This window comes from Lucilia sericata, unplaced genomic scaffold (assembly GCF_015586225.1).
Source record: "Lucilia sericata isolate MDLA Ls3-8-SP2 unplaced genomic scaffold, ASM1558622v1 Contig001087F_arrow, whole genome shotgun sequence".
Lineage (NCBI taxonomy): Eukaryota > Metazoa > Arthropoda > Insecta > Diptera > Calliphoridae > Lucilia > Lucilia sericata.
The window spans coordinates 90161-109558 of NW_023995062.1; the positions used below are offsets into that span (position 1 = coordinate 90161).

General features: G+C 30.8%; 3 protein-coding genes across 8 annotated transcripts; 2 read left to right on the forward strand and 1 right to left on the reverse strand.

The window, feature by feature from the left end:
* The first annotated feature begins 1896 nt into the window (after nt 1-1896).
* On the forward strand, nt 1897-7907 carry LOC119609931 (F-box/LRR-repeat protein 6). Its single transcript, XM_037964972.1, has 9 exons — nt 1897-3489; nt 3570-3908; nt 3971-4181; nt 4249-4418; nt 4477-4617; nt 4681-4848; nt 4918-5147; nt 6574-6708; nt 6767-7907. Exons 1-9 carry the CDS (start codon nt 2680-2682, stop codon nt 7080-7082), a joined length of 2520 nt encoding a protein of 839 aa, XP_037820900.1. The 5' UTR covers nt 1897-2679; the 3' UTR covers nt 7083-7907.
* A 2065-nt stretch (nt 7908-9972) lies between these two features.
* LOC119609944 lies at nt 9973-10699 on the reverse strand. 2 transcript variants are annotated; one of them, XM_037964996.1, is made up of 2 exons: nt 10615-10699; nt 9973-10499 (listed from the first exon to the last, which is right to left on the reverse strand). In XM_037964996.1, exon 2 carries the CDS (start codon nt 10477-10479, stop codon nt 10045-10047), a length of 435 nt encoding a protein of 144 aa, XP_037820924.1. In that variant the 5' UTR covers nt 10480-10499; nt 10615-10699; the 3' UTR covers nt 9973-10044. The 2 variants fall into 2 exon arrangements, with proteins under 2 accessions (XP_037820924.1, XP_037820923.1); XM_037964995.1 differs by lacking the exon at nt 10615-10699 and having other exon boundaries at nt 9973-10608.
* Nucleotides 10700-10939: 240 nt separating this feature from the next.
* Nucleotides 10940-18785, forward strand: LOC119609933 (mitochondrial Rho GTPase). Of its 5 annotated transcripts, none has more exons than XM_037964976.1 (8): nt 10940-11189; nt 11481-11754; nt 11814-12025; nt 12102-12254; nt 12934-13788; nt 13861-14210; nt 17272-17334; nt 17845-18784. In XM_037964976.1, exons 2-8 carry the CDS (start codon nt 11556-11558, stop codon nt 17978-17980), a joined length of 1968 nt encoding a protein of 655 aa, XP_037820904.1. In that variant the 5' UTR covers nt 10940-11189; nt 11481-11555; the 3' UTR covers nt 17981-18784. The 5 variants fall into 5 exon arrangements, with proteins under 5 accessions (XP_037820904.1, XP_037820907.1, XP_037820908.1 ...); XM_037964977.1 differs by lacking the exon at nt 10940-11189 and adding an exon at nt 11250-11324 and having other exon boundaries at nt 17845-17980; XM_037964979.1 differs by lacking the exon at nt 17272-17334 and having other exon boundaries at nt 10968-11189; nt 17845-18785.
* Nucleotides 18786-19398: the final 613 nt, after the last annotated feature.

A 19398-nucleotide genomic window follows, 5' to 3' on the forward strand; every position in this document is an offset into this window, starting at 1 on the left:
GTGTACGTGTTGTTTTTACACTTCGCAATTTTTTACTCATGGTCACTACATAGATGGACTGTTGTATACGATTATTTGCCAAAATACTTGGACTTTGGGGAACGTGTACTTGTATGGGGGCGGTGTATTAACAGTTGGTGAACGTTCTTGGTCCATAGCTGATCCATAAACTGTCACTGAGGGAGGTGTGGAGACGGGAGTGGAAGCATGAGGAGAAGTTATACACGAAGATTGAGTTTAATCATCATTTTCATAGGTTAAACTGGGAGTTGATTGTATTGAGGAGGGTAATTCGGTAATATATTGTGTTCCTTGGCTGTATCATCTGAGGCGACAGACTTAAGATTGTCGTGATGTCTTGCTCTTCTTGTTGCAAAAAATCATTTCCATCATACTCATCTTCCTCACCTATATGTTCATCTTCCTCGTCATCATCCTCCTCATTCTCTGCAGTCACTTGATTAACTAACAACTTCGTAATAGAGCCATGTTCATCACTACTTGCCGCTTTTTGGGTATTATCACTAGTTGGCCGATAGTTGTCAATATTCAAATCCATATTTGCGCCACAAGAATCTTCCTTATCCGTGGAATTATCATTCGAATCCATGGATTATATGGAAAAAGGCGACTTACAAATTGTTTCTTGTAAATATTCGGCCACCATAGTGTTTGGAGACAACAAGAGCTTCACTGAAAGGCACACCAGACAGATATCGCTCTCTATTATGGGTGTATGGTAGTGATTCTGCTGAGATCAATGGTATAATAATAAGTATGTATCCTTGTGGTAACCCCTGGATACGGCAATCAGCGTCCGTCCATTGCCTCTAGGTGATAATATACCATGTCACTACTAGCCGACCGACCACCACCCGCCTAGGTGACTAGGGAGGTATACAACTGCCACTCTCTTGTGGGAATTCTTCCAGGAGAACATCATGATGCCTGCTCTTTCTTAAAAGACAGACGTTCTTTAGAGACAAATAAATAATTAATTAACATCATTACATACATTTTTTAATCTTCTAGATCTCACAAACAGGAGAAATCATTTAATATTTTTAGTATTAACACTTTTTCAATAAACAATTATGTTATTTTCAATATAGTATATTTTATAACTTTTTTAAAAAAAATTCAAACAATTTCCAAACTGAACACGTTCTACGTTTGTTACAAACTCAAAATGTATGTAAAATGACAGAAGATCAAATAAAGAATTTGCAAAAATTGGCGCGAAAACATGCAACTGCGCGCAAAAAATTTCAGAATTTTTCCTTCGGAAACAGATTTTGTTTGACGTCCCATTTAAAATACATTTGTTTGACGACATAGGAAACTCTGGTTTGTCAATCAGCAATAAATTTTTCGTATCTCGTGTTTGCTACAAACACAAAGTGTTTGAAGTAAAAGCAGCGACTCGAATTAGGCACGTAAACACAAAAATATCTGAGGCGAAGCATATGCATCGAACGTTGAGCAAAGTTTTCACCGGCCAAATTTCAATGAGCGGCTTATTATTAGATAAAAAAAACTTGCTTAAATGAAAGCAAATTAATTTTATATTGTAAAATTCCATAAATTTAGCGAAAGAGTTCTGTAAATTGTACAAAATATGGAGAAATTATTAAACTGAAAAATTTTCAGCGGCGGCTGCGGCTTTGACATTTTGTTCGGCGGCTAGGCTTAGTGTTTACTTAATAAACTTAGTGTTTACTTAATAAACCATTCCTCTACAAACAATATTCAAAATTAAACTGTCCAACTATTCCTTAAACGATAACTTGTACTTTTAAAATTATCGCCACTTCAACATAACTAATCACTAAATTTACTGGTTACTTTTTGCTTAATTTCTCCCTACACAAACCTTTAAGTAACCACTTGCGGCAAGTAATCGTTATTTAGTAAAAGACAACTTTTTATCGTCATCAATTTTGCATTACTTTTCTACGTCGTTAAATGGTGGGAAATAAAATAACAAATACCTTTAATAACTAGAAATATGCAATTTCAATAAAAACTACATTAAAGAAAATAAACTAAAACAAGTTTTTATAAAACAAAAAAAAATATACATCAACGAGCAAAGAAAATGTAATAAATAAAATTGTTTATCTATTGAAAAAGATGAAAAAGTCAATAAAATAAAAACAATTGAAGAGTACACCTATAGCTGAACTCTTCACTCTAATGTGGTGAGCCAGTAGAGAGAGAATGAAATAAATAGTGAGTGCGGGAGTACAGAAAAACTGGAAGAAGAAAAAAATTTCTTTAGTCGCGTCCACTAACAAATCAACGTTAAGAAAGTCAAAAAGCAAAAAATATCCTTACAAAAAATAAGAAAAATTTGAAAAAAAAAAATAGTGCACAAATAATTTTTATTAATAAATAGAAAATAAATTATAATAAAGTAATTGTTGTTGTAAAAAATGCATAAAACAAGTATTAAATAGGAAAATAACTGTACTTGTAGTGTAAAGACAAGAATTAAAGAAAAAAATAATAAAAATAGACCAAAAAACCGCTAAACGTAATAATAAGAAACGAAGCAACAACAATACGTAGAGAAAATTACAACAACTAAAAATAAACTTCATTCTTCAGTTGATGGACGAAAGGATTTAGAGTTTCTATACGAGAGTTTAAATAGTGATTGCTTTTTCCATATAATCCATGGATTCGAATGATAATTCCACGGATAAGGAAGATTCTTGTGGCGCAAGTATGGATTTGAATATTGACAACTATCGGCCAACTAGTGAAAATACCCAAAAAGCGGCAAGTAGTGATGAACATGGCTCTATTAAGAAGTTGTTAGTTAATCAAGTGCCTGCAGAGATTGAGGATGATGAGGACGAGGAAGATGAACATACAGGTGAGGAAGATGAAGATGATGGAAATGATTCTTTGGAACAAGAAGAGCACGATATTGAAATGAAATTGTTGAATGAAACGGAAAACAATAAGAATGCAGGCATTCTTCAAGGAGAAATAAAAAATCATGCCAACCTTAAGTCCGCCGCCCCAGATGATACCAATAATACAGCCAAGGATAAAGCAACACATTCTAGTAACGAATTACCCTCCTCAATACAATCACCCCCCAGTTTAACCTGTGAAAATGATGATAAAACACAATCATCGTGTATAACTTCTCCTCATGCTTCCACTCCCGGCTCCACACCTCCCTCAGCGACAGTTGTTGGCCCAGCTATGGGTCAAGAACGTTCACCAGCGAATTCATCTGTTAATACACCGCCCACAGACACCAGTACGCCTAAACATTCTCCCGAATCTGTACCCCAAAGTCCAACTACTTTGGCCAATAATTGTATACAACAGCCCATCAATGTGGTGCGCAACGGCACAATACCGAATGCTGGCAAACCATTGCTATCGACCATGAGTAAAAAATTGGAAAGATCTGTAAAAACAACACGTACACGAAAACCAAAGTCATCGGTGGCCATGTATGAAAGTGAGGTAAGTTTTAAATCTTTTTACTAAAACATTTAGTAAGTTTGCAGACTGATACCATAATTTTCTCTTTATTTAATTTACAGATAAGCGAAAATCAGAGTGGCATTAAGTTGTGCATAAAGAAATCAGACAGTTCACTGAATACCTCAGCCGTTATGGCTGCCGTAGCCAGAGGTCTTAATAAATCGGGCACATCATCGGTGAGAAGTCGTAAAAGTTCAAGAACTGTTAAGCAGCGTGTTAAACTGGATGATCATGAAAACGATGAAATGGATTATGAACCTAAACGTAAAAAAGAACGTAATACAAAAAGACAAACACCTTCAGCCACGGCCGTAACAATAAATGACACTGATGAACCCAGAGAAGCAATAGAACAGACCATATGGGGATCACAATTACCAGAACCAGTACTTTTTAAGGTTTTTATACAAATAATTTTTAATATTAAACGTTAGTCCTAAAAAAGTTTTTAAACTTTTAGATTTTTCAATATGTTGTGGATAAAGAAGGTTGCCTTCCAACACTATTCCGTTTGGGTAGGGTATGCTCACTGTGGCGTCGCGTTTCATTGTCCCCTACCTTATGGCGTGTTATGGATTTAAGTACTTGGATAAAGGAAAAGTATCGCACGGAGTTGAAGCTGAAATGGTTTGTGGATAATCGTTGTAGCTGCTGTACAGAATTGAATGTTTGTAAGTATTGTCTATAATTAACTTTTGCTGTTTTTTAACCTAATTTTCTTTTTTTTTTTTCGTATAGCACAATGGAAAGTCACTGATATCAATTGTTTTTTGTTAAAACTTGCTGTGGGTGCTCCAAATTTAACCAGTATCACTTTGTCCGGTTGGAAAGGTTTCACTTATGATCATTTGGGATATCTGGTTGAGAATATGAAAAAACTCGAACGTATAGATTTAAGTTCCGTTAATGTAAGTAAACATTTCCATAAACACAAGGATTTTTCTTTACAATTCCTTTTTTTAATAGGTTGAAATGAATGCTAGTAAAAGTGCTGTGGGAGTACAATCACTGTGCAATTCTATGCAAGTAATGGGCGAACGTTTAACGCATCTCTATTTGGCGCACAATCGTTTAGCTGGCATACCACAATTAGTCAATGTTTTATCGGTAAAATATTTCAAAAAAGAAAACATTAGAATGTCTAAAATTTAAACTTAATTTTTCTTACAGACTCATTGCCCAAATTTAGTACTTTTAGACTTATCAAATGTAACAACTCAAGCCACATCTCATGGTATTTTACATATAGAAAAATTACAGCAAGGCTGTCCAAAACTTAAAGTTTTGCGTATTACAAATTCTCATATAACCTTAAGTACAGCTTCACTGCAGGAAATGGTAATTGAAATTATTGCGTCAATATGACTCTTATATTTATTTATTCATTTCTTTTTTTTCACCCTCCAGATGGATTCCCCAGGTTTTCCCGAATTGGAGGAACTTTCTGTGGCTGTTACCGATGAATCACGTGTTATTGGCGATGAACATATTCAACGTATTTTGAAATCATCTTCAAAATTAAAACTGTTAGATGTTCGTGGCTGCGCTCGTTTAACCCATGAAAGTCTTATACGTTTACCTGCTTGGGATATAAAACATTTATTTTTATCTGGCTGCTCAGTTACCAGAGATATGGGGTAAGTTTTTGTTTTCTACCGCCAGCGTAAGATTTTCTATGGAAATTTATCTTTAGTTCAAGATTTTTCATGGTAACTTGTCGCTAGTTCTATGAAATCTTGTCGCTAGCTCAAGATTTTCTATGAAAATTTATATTATTTTCTATTAAACCTTGTCGCTAGCACAAGATTTTCTATAAACAATTCGCTAGTATCTTAAGATTTACTATAAAACTTGGCGCTCTAGATTTTCCATAATAACTTGTCGCTGAAAAGGTTGTCGCTAGGTCAAGATTTTCTATAAAAAGTCGCTAGCTCAAGATTTTCTATGAAAACTTGTCGCTGGCTTAAGATTTTTTATGAACGCTTGACGCTAGTTCAATATATTCTATGAAAAGTTGTCACTAGCTTAAGATTTTTTATAAAAACTTTTCGCTAGCTCAATATTTTCTATGAAAGCTTGTCGCTGGCTTAAGATTTTCTATGAAACCTTATCGCTAGCTCAAGATTTTCTATGAAAGCTTGTCGCTAGCTAAAGATTTTCTGTGAAACTTTGTCAATAGCATAAGATTTTCTATAAACAAGTAGCTAGTAGCTCAAGATTTACTATGAAAACTTGTCGCTTTAGATTAACTATGTGTCACTCTAGATTTGCTATAAAATGAAAAGATGTAGTTAGGTCAAGAAAAACTTGTCGCTATCTCAAGATTTGTCTTAAGATTGTCGCTAGCGAAAGATTTTCCATGAATACTTGTCGCTAGTATTAAGCTTGTCGCTAATTCTATATTTTCTATGAAAACTTGTAGCTGAAGAAGTTTTCATAAAAACTTGTCTCTCAACGTTTTTTATGCTGTAGATTTTCTATTAAAACTTGTCGCTCAAGAGTTTTTATGAAAATTTTCCATCAAGATTTTCTATAAACAAATCGCAGGTAGCTCTAGATTAACTATAAAAACTTGTTGCTCAAGATTTTGTATGAAAACTTGTCGCTAGCTCATGATTTTCTATGTTAATATGTCGCTAGCTCAAGAATTTCTGTAAAAACTTGTCGCAAGCACAGAATTTCTGTAAAAACTTTTCACTATCTCTAGACTTTCTATTAAACTTGCCGCTAGCACAATATTTTCTATTATAACTTGTCGCTTGCTCAAGATTTTCTATAAAAAGTTGTCGCTAGTTCAAGATTTTTTATGAAAACATGTCGCTAGCTCAACATTTTAAGCTTTTCGCTAGCTCTAAATTTCTATGAAAACTTGTCGCTCAGCTTTTTTATGTTTTAGATTTTCTATTAAAACTTGACGCTCAAGATCTGGATTTTCTACGAAAACTTGTCGCTTAATATTTTTATGAAAATTTGTCGCTAGCTTAGGATTTTAAAAAGGAACATTGTTCCTTAGGCAACTTTAATTCTAACTTGAAATGTATTAACAAAAAACCTTTATTTTAGATCGGGTCTTGAATTGATTGCTTCAAAATGGGCTCATAGTCTAATCGAATTGGATCTTGCTTGGGCTAATGTGCAACTTCCGTTGGATAACGCCCTACGTGCCTTGGCCGACAAGGGCGCTGAGTCACGTTTAGCGTAAGTTTTTTTTTTTTATTTAAAGTTATAGACAAAAATATAATAATTTTTTTTGCAGTCATCTTAATTTATGTGGTTCGTCCGTTTCCGAAGATGCTGTTAAAGAGATTTTAGCCAATTGTCCTCTAATGAGCACATTAAATTTGTCATCATGTCGTGGTTTGCCACGCGGAGTTAAACGTCAAATGCAAGGACCCCAAGAACTCAATGAATTGAGAGAAGTTTTAAAAGTTCAATTAAAAGTCAAATTACCAGAAACTGTAACAGCAGCTCAAAATGAAGCGTCGTCGTCTTCGTCTACAACTGGACCCACAACAACGAGTGCAAATACAAACGATGGTGGTGGTGGAGGTGGTGGTGTTGGTAGTCTATAGTGTTTATCTTAAAAATATATATATTTTTACATAATTTAAATGTATTTATCCTTTTATTTTCAAAGTTTTATTTGTCCAAATTTTATTATTTTTTTTTTAATTTTCTTTAGCTATATTTGTAATAGCTTTTCTTGAACATTTTCCATACCTCTCTCTCACTCTCTTCCATTATAATTTCCAAAATTTTAGTAATACTTTGTATACAAACAACAACTGTATTTGTATTAGCGTCCTTATACATATTAGATTTCTTTAAATTTAAATTTTTTCCAAATTTTTTTATTTTAACTTTTTTATGATTTGTTGTAAATTTTTTGAATTTTTTTGTTTATATTAATAAAATCCTTTTTTTTAATATTTGTGTTGTAATTTGTATATTAAATATTTTATTAATAACAACATATACATAAATAATACTACACATTTCCCTAACTCCCCCTTCCTACCACTCTATATCTTATTATCTCTCTCCTTATACGACAAGTTGTAATAATTAATAACAAACCTGTTTATAGCAATATTTTAAATTTGAAAAATTTAAAATTTCTAACTACAACATTTTAATAAATAACACAAAAATCACAAGTAAAAACAAAATCTTATCTAAGATTATTAATATTTAAGGTTTAAGCAAAATTATTCATAATTTTCTTTCTTAGTTTATCTTTTATGTGCAAACGGTTTTTATCTACAGATTTTTTTAAATTATATTTTAAAATCTTTTCACAGCCTCTTTACTAACGTAAAAAAACAAAACATACAAGATTAAAAAAAAAACAATGTAATTTATAAGAAAATTATATTTTGTTGCATTAAAAAAATCGTATAAAAAATAATTATATTATCGTTGCTTTGTTTTAGTTTAAATTTGAAAGGCAAGAAAGGTTTTATAAGAAATTTTGTCGCTCTAAGAAAATTTGTCGCTAGCGCAGAATTTTCTATGAATTTTTAACGCTAGCGAAATATGAAAACTTGTCACTCTAGATTAACTATGAAAACTTGTCGCTCTAGATTTTCCATAAAAACTTGTAGTTCAAGATTTTCTATGTAAACTTTTCGCCTGTTGCAAACAAAATCAAATACTGTTGCTAGCACGAGACTTACTATGAAAACTTACTGCTTGCGCTTGATTTTCTGAAAAAATTTGTCGCATGCTCTAGATTTTCTTTAAACAATTCTCGCTATCGTAGATTTTTCTATGAAAATTTCTGGCGTACGCAAGATTTTTTATGATAACTTTTATGATAACTAGTACCACAAGATTTACTATGAAAACTTGTCGCTCTAGATTTTCTATAAAAACTTGTCGTTAACTCAAGATTTTCGATTAAAACTTGTCGCTAGATTTGTCAATCTAGATTAACTAAGAAAACTTGTCGCTCTAGATTTTCTATAAAAACTTGTCGTTAACTCAAGATTTTCGATTAAAACTTGTCGCTAGATTTGTCAATCTAGATTAACTAAGAAAACTTGTCGCTCTAGATTTTCTATAAAAACTTGTCGCTCTAGATTTTCTATGAAAACTTGTCGCTAGATTTGAAGCCAATAGTTAAGCGCATGATTTTCTATAAAAATTGTTTAATGATTCAATATTTTCTATTAAAATTTGTTGTTATCTCGAGATTTTCTAAGATAACTTGTCGCTAGCAAGGTTTTAATTGAAAATTTGTAGAAAGAGCAAGATTTTCTAAAAAACTTGTCGCTGACGTAAAATTTTCTGTGAAAACCTGTTGCAAGCGTAAGATTTACTATGAACTGTTGTAGCTGCACTAGATTTTTTATGAAAATTTGTCGCAAGCTTGAGATTTTCTTTGATAAATCAGATTTTCTTTGAAAAATTGCCGCCAACGAAAGGTTTTATATGAAAAGTTGTAGTAAAAGGAAGATCATCTATTAAACTTGTCACTAACGCAAAGTTTTCTGTGAAATCCTGTCGCTAACTTTTAAAAATTTGTCGCTAGCACAAGATTTTCTATGAAAAGTTGTGACTAGCTCGTTGTCGCAAAGATTTTTTATATAACTGTATGTAACTCGGGCTTTTCTCTGAAATTTATCGCTAGCGCAAGATCTTCTATGAATATTTGTCGCCATATTAAAGGTTTCCTTGAAAACTTGTCGCAAGCGGTAGTGTTATTTTGAAACTTGTCGCTTGCGCAAATTAAATTTAACAAAATTCTTTTGAATTTCTTAACGATTTTTCTAAATTTGTCAGAATTATGCTGAATTTGCCCTTTTCAGCTTTACTACCGTTACCGCTAAAATATTCTTAGCCTAAATACCGTTAACTTTTTACCTTTTCCAAACGGTTGTAAGCGTTGAAGAAACCTTTTGCAGATTGACTCCCACTGTTCAATCATAAATATGTTATACGTCCTTGGTTTATCAAAAGGTCACTTGGTAAATTTCATAGTATTATTCCGGAATTTGAAACGTTTTTGGAAATATTTTATTCTACATTCTCATTGAAAAATCAATTAGTATAAAAAAATCACTAAATTAACAACACTAACCAAAAGTTCATTTACATCTGACCGAAGAGGTATTAAAAGGAATTCGATTAAACTAAAAATACTTAAAAAAAACTTTAGAAATTTAAAAAAAAACCCTATAGCGCAACCAATAAATAAAACTTTCACAATAGATTTATCCTTTTGGTAACTTTTATTTTTACGAGGAAATAAATGATAAATTAAAAAAATTATATATACACAAAACTTTAAAGAATCATAACTGCTTTACATTATTTTTTTTTTCTAATATTTATTTTTATACATGCACTTGTGTTTATGACACACAGCAACTGATGTAGAAAATGATGCAATTATTTGGCAGAACATGTTTAGAAATTTTTTCTTTTTTATTTTCATAATGCAAAGTGGTGTTTTTTTTAAGACACAGCTACTTCTACTACTAGCACACAGGTTTCAAGATTATGATAACTTTGAACGAACTCCATATAATTTTAGTTCTTTTTCGCCAATTTATCGGTATCGGCAAAGTAATCTGTGGTCACCTTAACGATGGCAGCACCAGTAGCCAAACCAGCAATAGTAGCCACAGCAGCATTATCTCTAGGCAGTACAGATTTAATAATGGCCCAGCCTAAAACAGAGCCCATGGCCCATAGACCACCACCCAAGGTAGCATACAAACCGCGTTTGCTATTGGGCACCTCGGCCAGGGCAGGACGACCATAGACATAGAAAGCACCACCCACAATTGAGCCCAAAAGCAAAACATTAGTTAAATCCTTTTTGGGTGTAAGAATCTTGGAGATCAAAGCGGGATTCATAACATTAACCGATAATGCTCCATAACTGACCAAACCCTGTAGGGGAATGTAGTAATAGTAAATGTTTTCTTTGGTGAAGGGTTTCAAACCCAATTTATCGCACATGTTGCAGGTTTTATCGGCGGCTGCCATTTTATTGTGTTTTTTTTACAAAAAATTTGAGAAAATTACAAATAAATTAAATAGATTAACTGAGATTATATGCAAAAAATATAACACTCCGGTAGAAAAAATGCTTACTGTAAATTTGTTATATAAAAATGCGGCTGTCAAATAGTTGTCAAAAATTATAGCTACAACAAAAATATTTAGTTATGAATCATACTGTAACTAATAAAGCAGGCTGCCAGATTTGCAATAAGGCTTAAAAATAAATTTACAAAATTTTTAATTAATTATGGTATTTTTGTTGGTGTTAATAGTTACAAAACCATTTGTGCGTTGATTTTTCTAAAAGAAAATAATATTTTGCATTAATTTTTAACTTTTACTCTCCCTTATATACTTTTAAAACTGTTTTACCATCTGGCCACATTAAATTTTTCTTACATTTTTCCCTCAACCATCCGGCAACATAAATTTCGCAACTTGTCAAAAGAAATACTTTTTTTGTCTAATTAGAAGAAAAAAATTATATTTTCCGACTAAACTTCTACATTAAAGGGTTTATGTAATTTTAGTTTAAATAATTTTAAAAACAAATAAATTACAATGTTTTTAGTTTAGCTGTGTAACAAAATAGAAAAAACTTTAGTTATAAAACCTTAAAAGGATAATAAGAAAAGTGAGAAGAGTAAAAGAAAAACAAAATAAATGTAAGTATGTGACAAGAAAATTATTGATTTGCATGTGAGACACACTCACCGACCGACTCTGGCAGGGAGACAAAGAACAAGAATCGTAAAAGAATCTCTGCAAATGAGTAAGACCATACAGATGGATGCCAAGTTGTTAGTGACACCGACCCCCCATGTGGCTAATTAATTAAAAATAGTGTTTATTATAAAAAGAAAAATATATGTAGATACATTAGTGGTTAAAAGTTGTAGCAATTTTCCAAGTTGAATAATATGGACATTCTTAAAAGTTTCACTTTTTATTTACAGATTTCTTTAACCAGACTGGGCGTGCTTTTTAGTTTTGAGACATAGACAAAGAATATTTGTACAAAAAAAACAAAAATGGTATCCTTTAATGCTGCACAACGAAAAAATGTCCGCATACTATTGGTGGGTGATGCGGGCGTTGGCAAAACTTCCCTTATACTCTCCCTGGTAAGTGAAGAATTTCCAGAAGATGTACCCCCTAAAGCAGAAGAGATCACCATACCTGCTAATGTTACACCGGAGCAAGTGCCCACCAATATAGTGGATTATTCAAGTAAGTAGCAAGTATTAGGATTTTAGAAAATATTTATTAATAAGCTTTCTATTGCATAGGCATTGAACAAAACGACGAAATCTTAAATGAAGAAATCGTTAAATCTCATGTTGTCTGCATTGTTTATGCGGTCGATGATGATGATACTTTGGATCGTATTACTTCACATTGGTTGCCTTTGATACGTAATGCTGTGGGTGAAGATCAACCTAGGAAACCGGTTGTTTTGGTTGGCAATAAAGTTGATTTGATCGATTACTCAACCATTAATGTTAGTTTATTATTTGTCAATTTGTTTGCTTAATAACTATGTATATTATAATATTTTATTTGCTTTCTGATTGCAGAGTGTTCTTTGCATTATGGAGGATTTCCCTGAGGTTGAAAGTTGTGTAGAATGTTCGGCCAAAACTTTACACAATATATCCGAAATGTTTTATTACGCACAAAAGGCAGTATTACATCCAACATCCCCCCTCTATATTATGGAAGAACAAGATGTAAGTAGTTTCACAATAGTTTTATTTTTTTTAAACAATTTGACACAATTTCAACATGTATGAATTTGAGTGAGTCAGCAGAGAAGAGGGTTTGCTGTTGACAATATTTTTGTTTTAAGAAAAAATTCTTTATGCTCTAGTAGTTCTAGTTCCAGTTTAGATTTTGTTAAGTTCCACTTCAGTTCTAGTTAAGTTCTAGCTAAGTTCTAGTTCAGTTCTAGTTCAATTCTATTTCAGCTCTAGTTCAGCTCTAGTTCAGTTCTAGTTCAGTTCTAGTTCAGTTCTAGTTCAGTTCTGGTTCAGTTCTAGTTCAGTTCTAGTTCAGTTCTAGTTCAGTTCTGGTTCAGTTCTAGTTCAGTTCTAGTTCAGTTCTAGTTCAGTTCAGTTCTAGTTCAGTTCTAGTTCAGTTCTAGTTCAGTTCTAGTTCAGTTCTAGTTCAGTTCTAGTTCAGTTCTAGTTCAGTTCTAGTTCAGTTCTAGTTCAGTTCTAGTTCAGTTCTAGTTCAGTTCTAGTTCAGTTCTAGTTCAGTTCTAGTTCAGTTCTAGTTCAGTTCTAGTTCAGTTCTAGTTCAGTTCCAGTTCTGTTCTAGTTCAGTTCTAGTTCAGTTCTCCTTCAGTTCTAGTTCAGTTCTAGTTTAGTTCAAAAACAAAATTAATAAAAACATTTCAATTATCTTTAGCTCACTCCCGCTTGCAAAAAATCTCTGGTGCGTATTTTCAAAATTTGTGACATTGATGGTGACAATCTTCTCAACGACTACGAGCTGAATCTTTTCCAAAGACGTTGTTTCAACACACCCTTGCAGCCACAAATTCTCGATGAAGTCAAATCGGTTATACAGAAAAATGTAGCCGATGGCATTTACAATGATTCGGTAACATTAAAAGGTTTCCTTTTCCTTCACTGTTTATTTATACAGCGAGGACGCAATGAAACCACTTGGGCGGTATTAAGACGTTTCGGTTACAATGAACAATTGGAAATGTGTAAAGATTATTTAAAGCCCACTTTGAAAATACCACCAGGAAGTAGTACCGAATTATCACATCGTGGCCAACAGTTCTTAATTGCTTTATTCGAGCGTTATGACAAGGATGCTGATGGTGCTCTATCACCCGAGGAGCATAAAATGTTATTTAGTACATGTCCTACACCACCCTGGTCTTATTCCACGGATATACGTAAATCATGTCCCGTCAATGAACAGGGTTGGGTTAATTTAAATGGTTGGCTGTGTCGTTGGACTTTAATGACTCTAACAGATGTTTATAAAACCATGGAATATCTGGCTTATTTGGGTTTTAATGTGCATGAAAATGATACACAATTGGCCGCCATACATGTGACAAGAGAGAGGCGCATAGATTTGGCTAAACGCCAAAGCAGTCGTTCAGTGTATATGTGTCATGTTATAGGACCCAAGGGTTCAGGAAAAACTGGTCTTTGTCGTGGTTTTCTACTCAAGGATGATATGAAATCTTTAATAGGCAAAGAGTTTAAAACAAATGTGGTACACTGCTGCAATACGGTCCAGGTAAGGAGAAGGTGGAAAGAAAAAACCTTAATATTTGCAAATAATAATTTTCTAAAATTTCCCTTTTCTTAGGTCTATGGCCAAGAGAAACACTTAATTTTACGTGATATCGATGTTAAACACGCTTTAGATCCTCTACAACCCCAAGAGATTAATTGTGATGTTGCCTGTTTGGTCTATGATTCTTCCAATCCTCGTTCTTTTGAATATATTGCACGCATTTACATTAAATACTATGCCGAGAGTAAAATTCCCGTCATGATTGTTGGCACCAAATCGGATATGGATGAGCGTCGTCAGGATTATCTGCTGCAGCCTGCTGAATTCTGCGATAAATACAAGCTGTTACCACCTCATCTGTTTAGCTTGAAAAGTGATAAAAAAGAATTGTATGTTAAATTGGCTACCATGGCGGCTTTTCCGTAAGTATTTTTTCTCTTTCATACATTTTTTTTTTTGAAATCCAATTTCTTTTTTTTTATTGGCATCTTGTTCAAACTATATTCATTGTCCTGTTTTTATTCCTAATTAATTCCATTCTCATTTGTCTAGAGGTTTTGTTAAATGTTATTTTGTTTTTTTTTGGAATTTAGCGGCTATACTAATCTTTTCCATAGCGAAGGCTAATTGCTTTTGGTAATTAATCACTAAAATTTTGGGAAAATAGGAAAAAATCGTTAAATTTACGCTTAATTTTGTAGGTTTGTAGGAATATTTATAAAATACATATTTTGCATCAATCAGATTATATGTTAGGTACGCTTGCACTTAATATTGTTTTAAAAACATTTATGATGGCATTTTTAAAAATAGATAACGTTGGTTATGATGACCTTAGCAAAAATGTCTTCTTCATTGCCTATTTATATTATATTTTATCTTAACAGGAAAAAAACTTTAGAACATCTTTGTTAGATAGTGACTGGCAAATATATTACTTTTTCCAAAAGAGAATTCTTCAACAATTTTTCTTAAAAAGAAAAATAAAAATAAAAGTAAAGGGATCTTGATTCAGAGAAATCCTCTAGTTGATCAATAATTTCTCATAGGATGTTGTAGTCTCTAAACGCTGTTCAATTAAGTTATTTTCGGATTTGCTTATTTTAAAATTTAAATATTTTGGTGAAATTTTTAAATTTCAATGATTTTTTGAAATCAAGTGAAATTATTGAACTTTTAAACTAAAAATTTAAAATTTTAATGAAATTTTGAGTTTTGTAAATTTAGTAAAATTTTGAAATTTTTAGTGCAATTTTGAATTTTTAGTGAAATTTTGAATTTTTAGTGAAATTTTGAATTTTTAGTGAAATTCTGAATTTTTAGTGAAATTCTGAATTTTTAGTGAAATTTTAGTGGCCTCCGGTAGGTTAGTGGTTAGTGTTCTAGGCTGGTAGACCGGAGGTGGTGGGTTCGATTCCCACCTGAGGCACTGGTTAAGGAGCGCACAACAGGCCCGATAGAGGCCTAGGTGTATTTCTTCGGATTTGATGTATATACATCCTCCTTTCAAACTAACTAACTAACTAACTAGTGAAATTTTGAATTTTTAGTGAAATTTTGAATTTTTAGTGAAATTCTGAATTTTTAGTGAAATTTTGAATTTTTAGTGAAATTTTGAATTTTTAGTGAAATTTTGAATTTTTAGTGATTTTTTGAATTTTTAGTGAAATTTTGAATTTTTATGTGATAGATAGATAGATAGATAGATAGATAGATAGATAGATAGATAGATAGATAGATAGATAGATAGATAGATAGATAGATAGATAGATAGATAGATAGATAGATAGATAGCTATTTAGATAGATAGATATTTAGATATTTAGATAGATAGATAGATAGATAGATAGATAGATAGCTATTTATATAGATTGATATTTAGATAGATAGATAGATAGATAGATAGATAGATAGATAGATAGATAGATAGATAGATAGATAGATAGATAGATAGATAGATAGATAGATAGATAGATAGATAGATAGATAGATAGATAGATAGATAGATAGATAGATAGATAGATAGATAGATAGATAGATAGATAGATATTTAGATAGATAGATAGATAGATAGATAGATAGATAGATAGATAGATAGATAGATAGATAGATAGATAGATAGATAGATAGATAGCTATTTAGATAGATAGATATTTAGATAGATAGATATTTAGATAGATAGATAGATAGATAGATAGATAGATAGATAGATAGATAGATAGATAGATAGATAGTAGATAGATAGATAGAGAGATAGATAGATAGATAGATAGATAGATAGATAGATAGATAGATAGATAGATATTTGATAGATAGATAGATAGATAGATAGATAGATAGATAGATAGATAGATAGATAGATAGTTCAGTTCAGTTCTATTTCGGTTCAAGTTCAGTTCTAGTTCAGTTCTAGTTTAGTTCTAGTTCAGTTCTAGTTCAGTTCTAGTTCAGTTCTAGTTCAGTTCTAGTTTAGTTCAGTCTATAGTTCAGTTCTAGTTCAGTTCTAGTTCAGTTCTAGTTCAGTTCTAGTTCAGTTCTAGTTCAGTTCTAGTTCAGTTCTAGTTCAGTTCTAGTTCAGTTCTAGTTCAGTTCTAGTTCAGTTCTAGTTCAGTTCTAGTTCAGTTCTAGTTCAGTTCTAGTTCAGTTCTAGTTCAGTTCTAGTTCAGTTCTAGTTCAGTTCTAGTTCAGTTCTAGTTCAGTTCTAGTTCAGTTCTAGTTCAGTTCTAGTTCAGTTTCTAGTTCAGTTCTAGTTCAGTTCTAGTTCAGTTCTAGTTCAGTTCTAGTTCAGTTCTAGTTCAGTTCTAGTTCATTCTAAGTTCAGTTCTAGTTCAGTTCTAGTTCAATTCTAGTTCAGTTCTAGTTCAGTTCTAGTTCAGTTCTAGTTCAGTTCTAGTTCAGTTCTAGTTCAGTTCCAGTAAAGTTCTACTTTAGTTCTAGTTCAGTTCCAGTAAAGTTCTACTTTAGTTCTAGTTCACTTAGAACTAAAACTTAGTTCAGTTTTAGTTCAGTTCTATTTACTTTCTAAAAATATTTGGAACATAAATTTAAAAATTAAAACAATAATTGAGAACTTTTTTCTGTGTTACATACATAATTCTTATTTTATTTTGTTTTCAATATCTCCCACTCAATTCAAACCTCAATTTGTAATTCATATTATTTTTTTTTTTTATTTACACGAAAATAATTTTTACTTTCTTTTCAAAATTCTACGTTAGTTTTTCCGTTTAAAAATATTGAAATACCGTTAAAAATATATAAACCAATAATAATAAAAATTTCTTTTTCTATTTTTTCAAATTTTGTTTTGCTGTTTCTTAAAAAAAAACTAAATCTTTTTTTTTATAAAATGGTGGTGTTTTTTTATTCCAAAAAATAAAAACCTCATAACTGGTATATGGTTAAAATGTCTTTCTTAATTAAACAATATGTGGAATTCATATAACCAAACATTTGCATAAAAAAATAAACAAAAATATTTAGACGCTTTCAAGCCGCATGGATATTATTTTACAAGCACAGGTTGGTACAGCTGTGGGAATCGGCGTAAGTTTAATTTAACTACTTCTAATAAAAAGCAATAAATTGTTAATTAATAACAATATTATCAATGTCTTCTTACTTTTTTTTTCCTATATAAATACAATAAAATGTATTTAATTTTTTATTTTTGTTATTATTTTAATATTCTGTGTATAAAATTAAACAAATCATACACACCAAAATAATGAGCAACAAATTAAACAAAACATAAGCTGCTGCGCGCAAACAACTCTGCACTTTATTATATATTTTATGATTTTTAGTTTTTTTTTTATTTTTATTTTAAATTATTAAGCATTTCATTCAAGTTCATTGTTATTAAAACAACATTTTTTAAAATGCTTTTCTAATCAGCTACAGGCGGTAAAACTTTTTCCTTATTCATTGTAATAACTAATAATAATTAAACTATTTAATAATGTTTTTATGTGTGAATGTTTTGTTTTAATGGAAAATTATAGTTTTACTTACTTGGTTGGTGTTTGTTTTGTCTATTTTTCTTTTAAACTTTAGCCACTTACGTCAATTTGGCCTTATGACTGAAGATCCTACTTTGTGGTGGAAGGCTAGTTTGGGTGTAGCTGCTGCCACTGTTTTAGGTTTTGTGGTTCTAAAGGCAGTCCATGGTCTAACATCTCCTTCACGTTAAATGTGCCGGAAAGAAAATTTTGACAAGAAACCTAAAACACAAACATATTTTAGTCGTACATATTTATCCTCTATTTAGTCCTCCTCATAATCATCATAAATTATAAACTAGACAACAGCAATTAGGTCTGTGTTGTCGTTAATTTTTTTTGGTTTTCTTCTTTGTAAATATTTTACAAATTGTATGTTTTAATTTCTTTTGTAATTTAAATCAGGTTATTTAAGCAATTTATTTTTTTTATTATTAAAAAAAACACAATTTTAAGTAAATGGAGGTTGATCAAATCATATTATACATTTAAAATGGATATAAAAATTAATTGTCGTTATTTTTTTTTTCTTACGTTTTCATTTTACAAAATATAACCTAACTTTAACATAACAGAATATATTTTTTATATATTAAATAAGTAAATTTATAAAAACAACAAGAATTTTAAATTGTATATAAATTATAGCTTCCTTAATTAAAATTCCCTTCCCAAAACTCTTATCAAAAGATTTTACGTTTTAAACTCTAACCTTTACTAATCTTTGATTAACTCCCTCCCCTCTTCCCCCTGAAGTACCAAACAAATTATATTAATACTAATGACTACTTGTAAACATTTAGTTTAAACATCTTTTTGTTTTATTAACAATTACTAAACATTTCCTTATATAATATTTCTCTAATAAAAAAAAAAGTAATTGTATACATTAGTTGGAATATTATATATTAATTATATTTAAATTAAAAGAAATGAAAACAATACCTACACTGTATAGAAATTTAAAGGAAAAAAATACAAAGCAAATATTTCTGCAAAAAATAATAGCCCACATGTGTTTGAATTTAATTTAATTGTCTTACTATATACTAAAGAATTCTACAAAGATTTTCTTTAATTATAAAATTAAATTTAACAAAATTTAAAAAAAATTGTCAATCTTTTTAAATCTTTAGTGAAATTTTGAATTTTTAGTGAAATTTGAAATTTTTGGTGAAATTTGAAATTTTTGGTGAAATTTTAAATTTTTGGTGAAATTTGAAATTTTTGGTGAAATTTTGAATTAAAGTGAAATTCTGAATTTTTAATGAAATTTAAAAATTTTAATGATATTTGAAATTTTTAGTTAAATTTTAAGTTTTTTTAACTTATAGTGAAATTTTAAACTATTTTTCACCTAAAAATGTCTAAGTGAAAATTTAAATTTTTGGTGAAATTTTGAATTTGTAGTGAAATTGCTAATTTTTGGTAACAAATCTAATTTAATGTTGAAATTTTGAATTTTTAGTGAAATTTTCAGTTTTAGTGAAATTACGAACTTTTAGTCGAATTTTAATTTTTAGTGGAATTTTGAACTAGAGCCGAACTAGAACTGAACTATAACTGAACTAGAATTGAACTAGAACTGAACTAGAACTGTACTAGAACT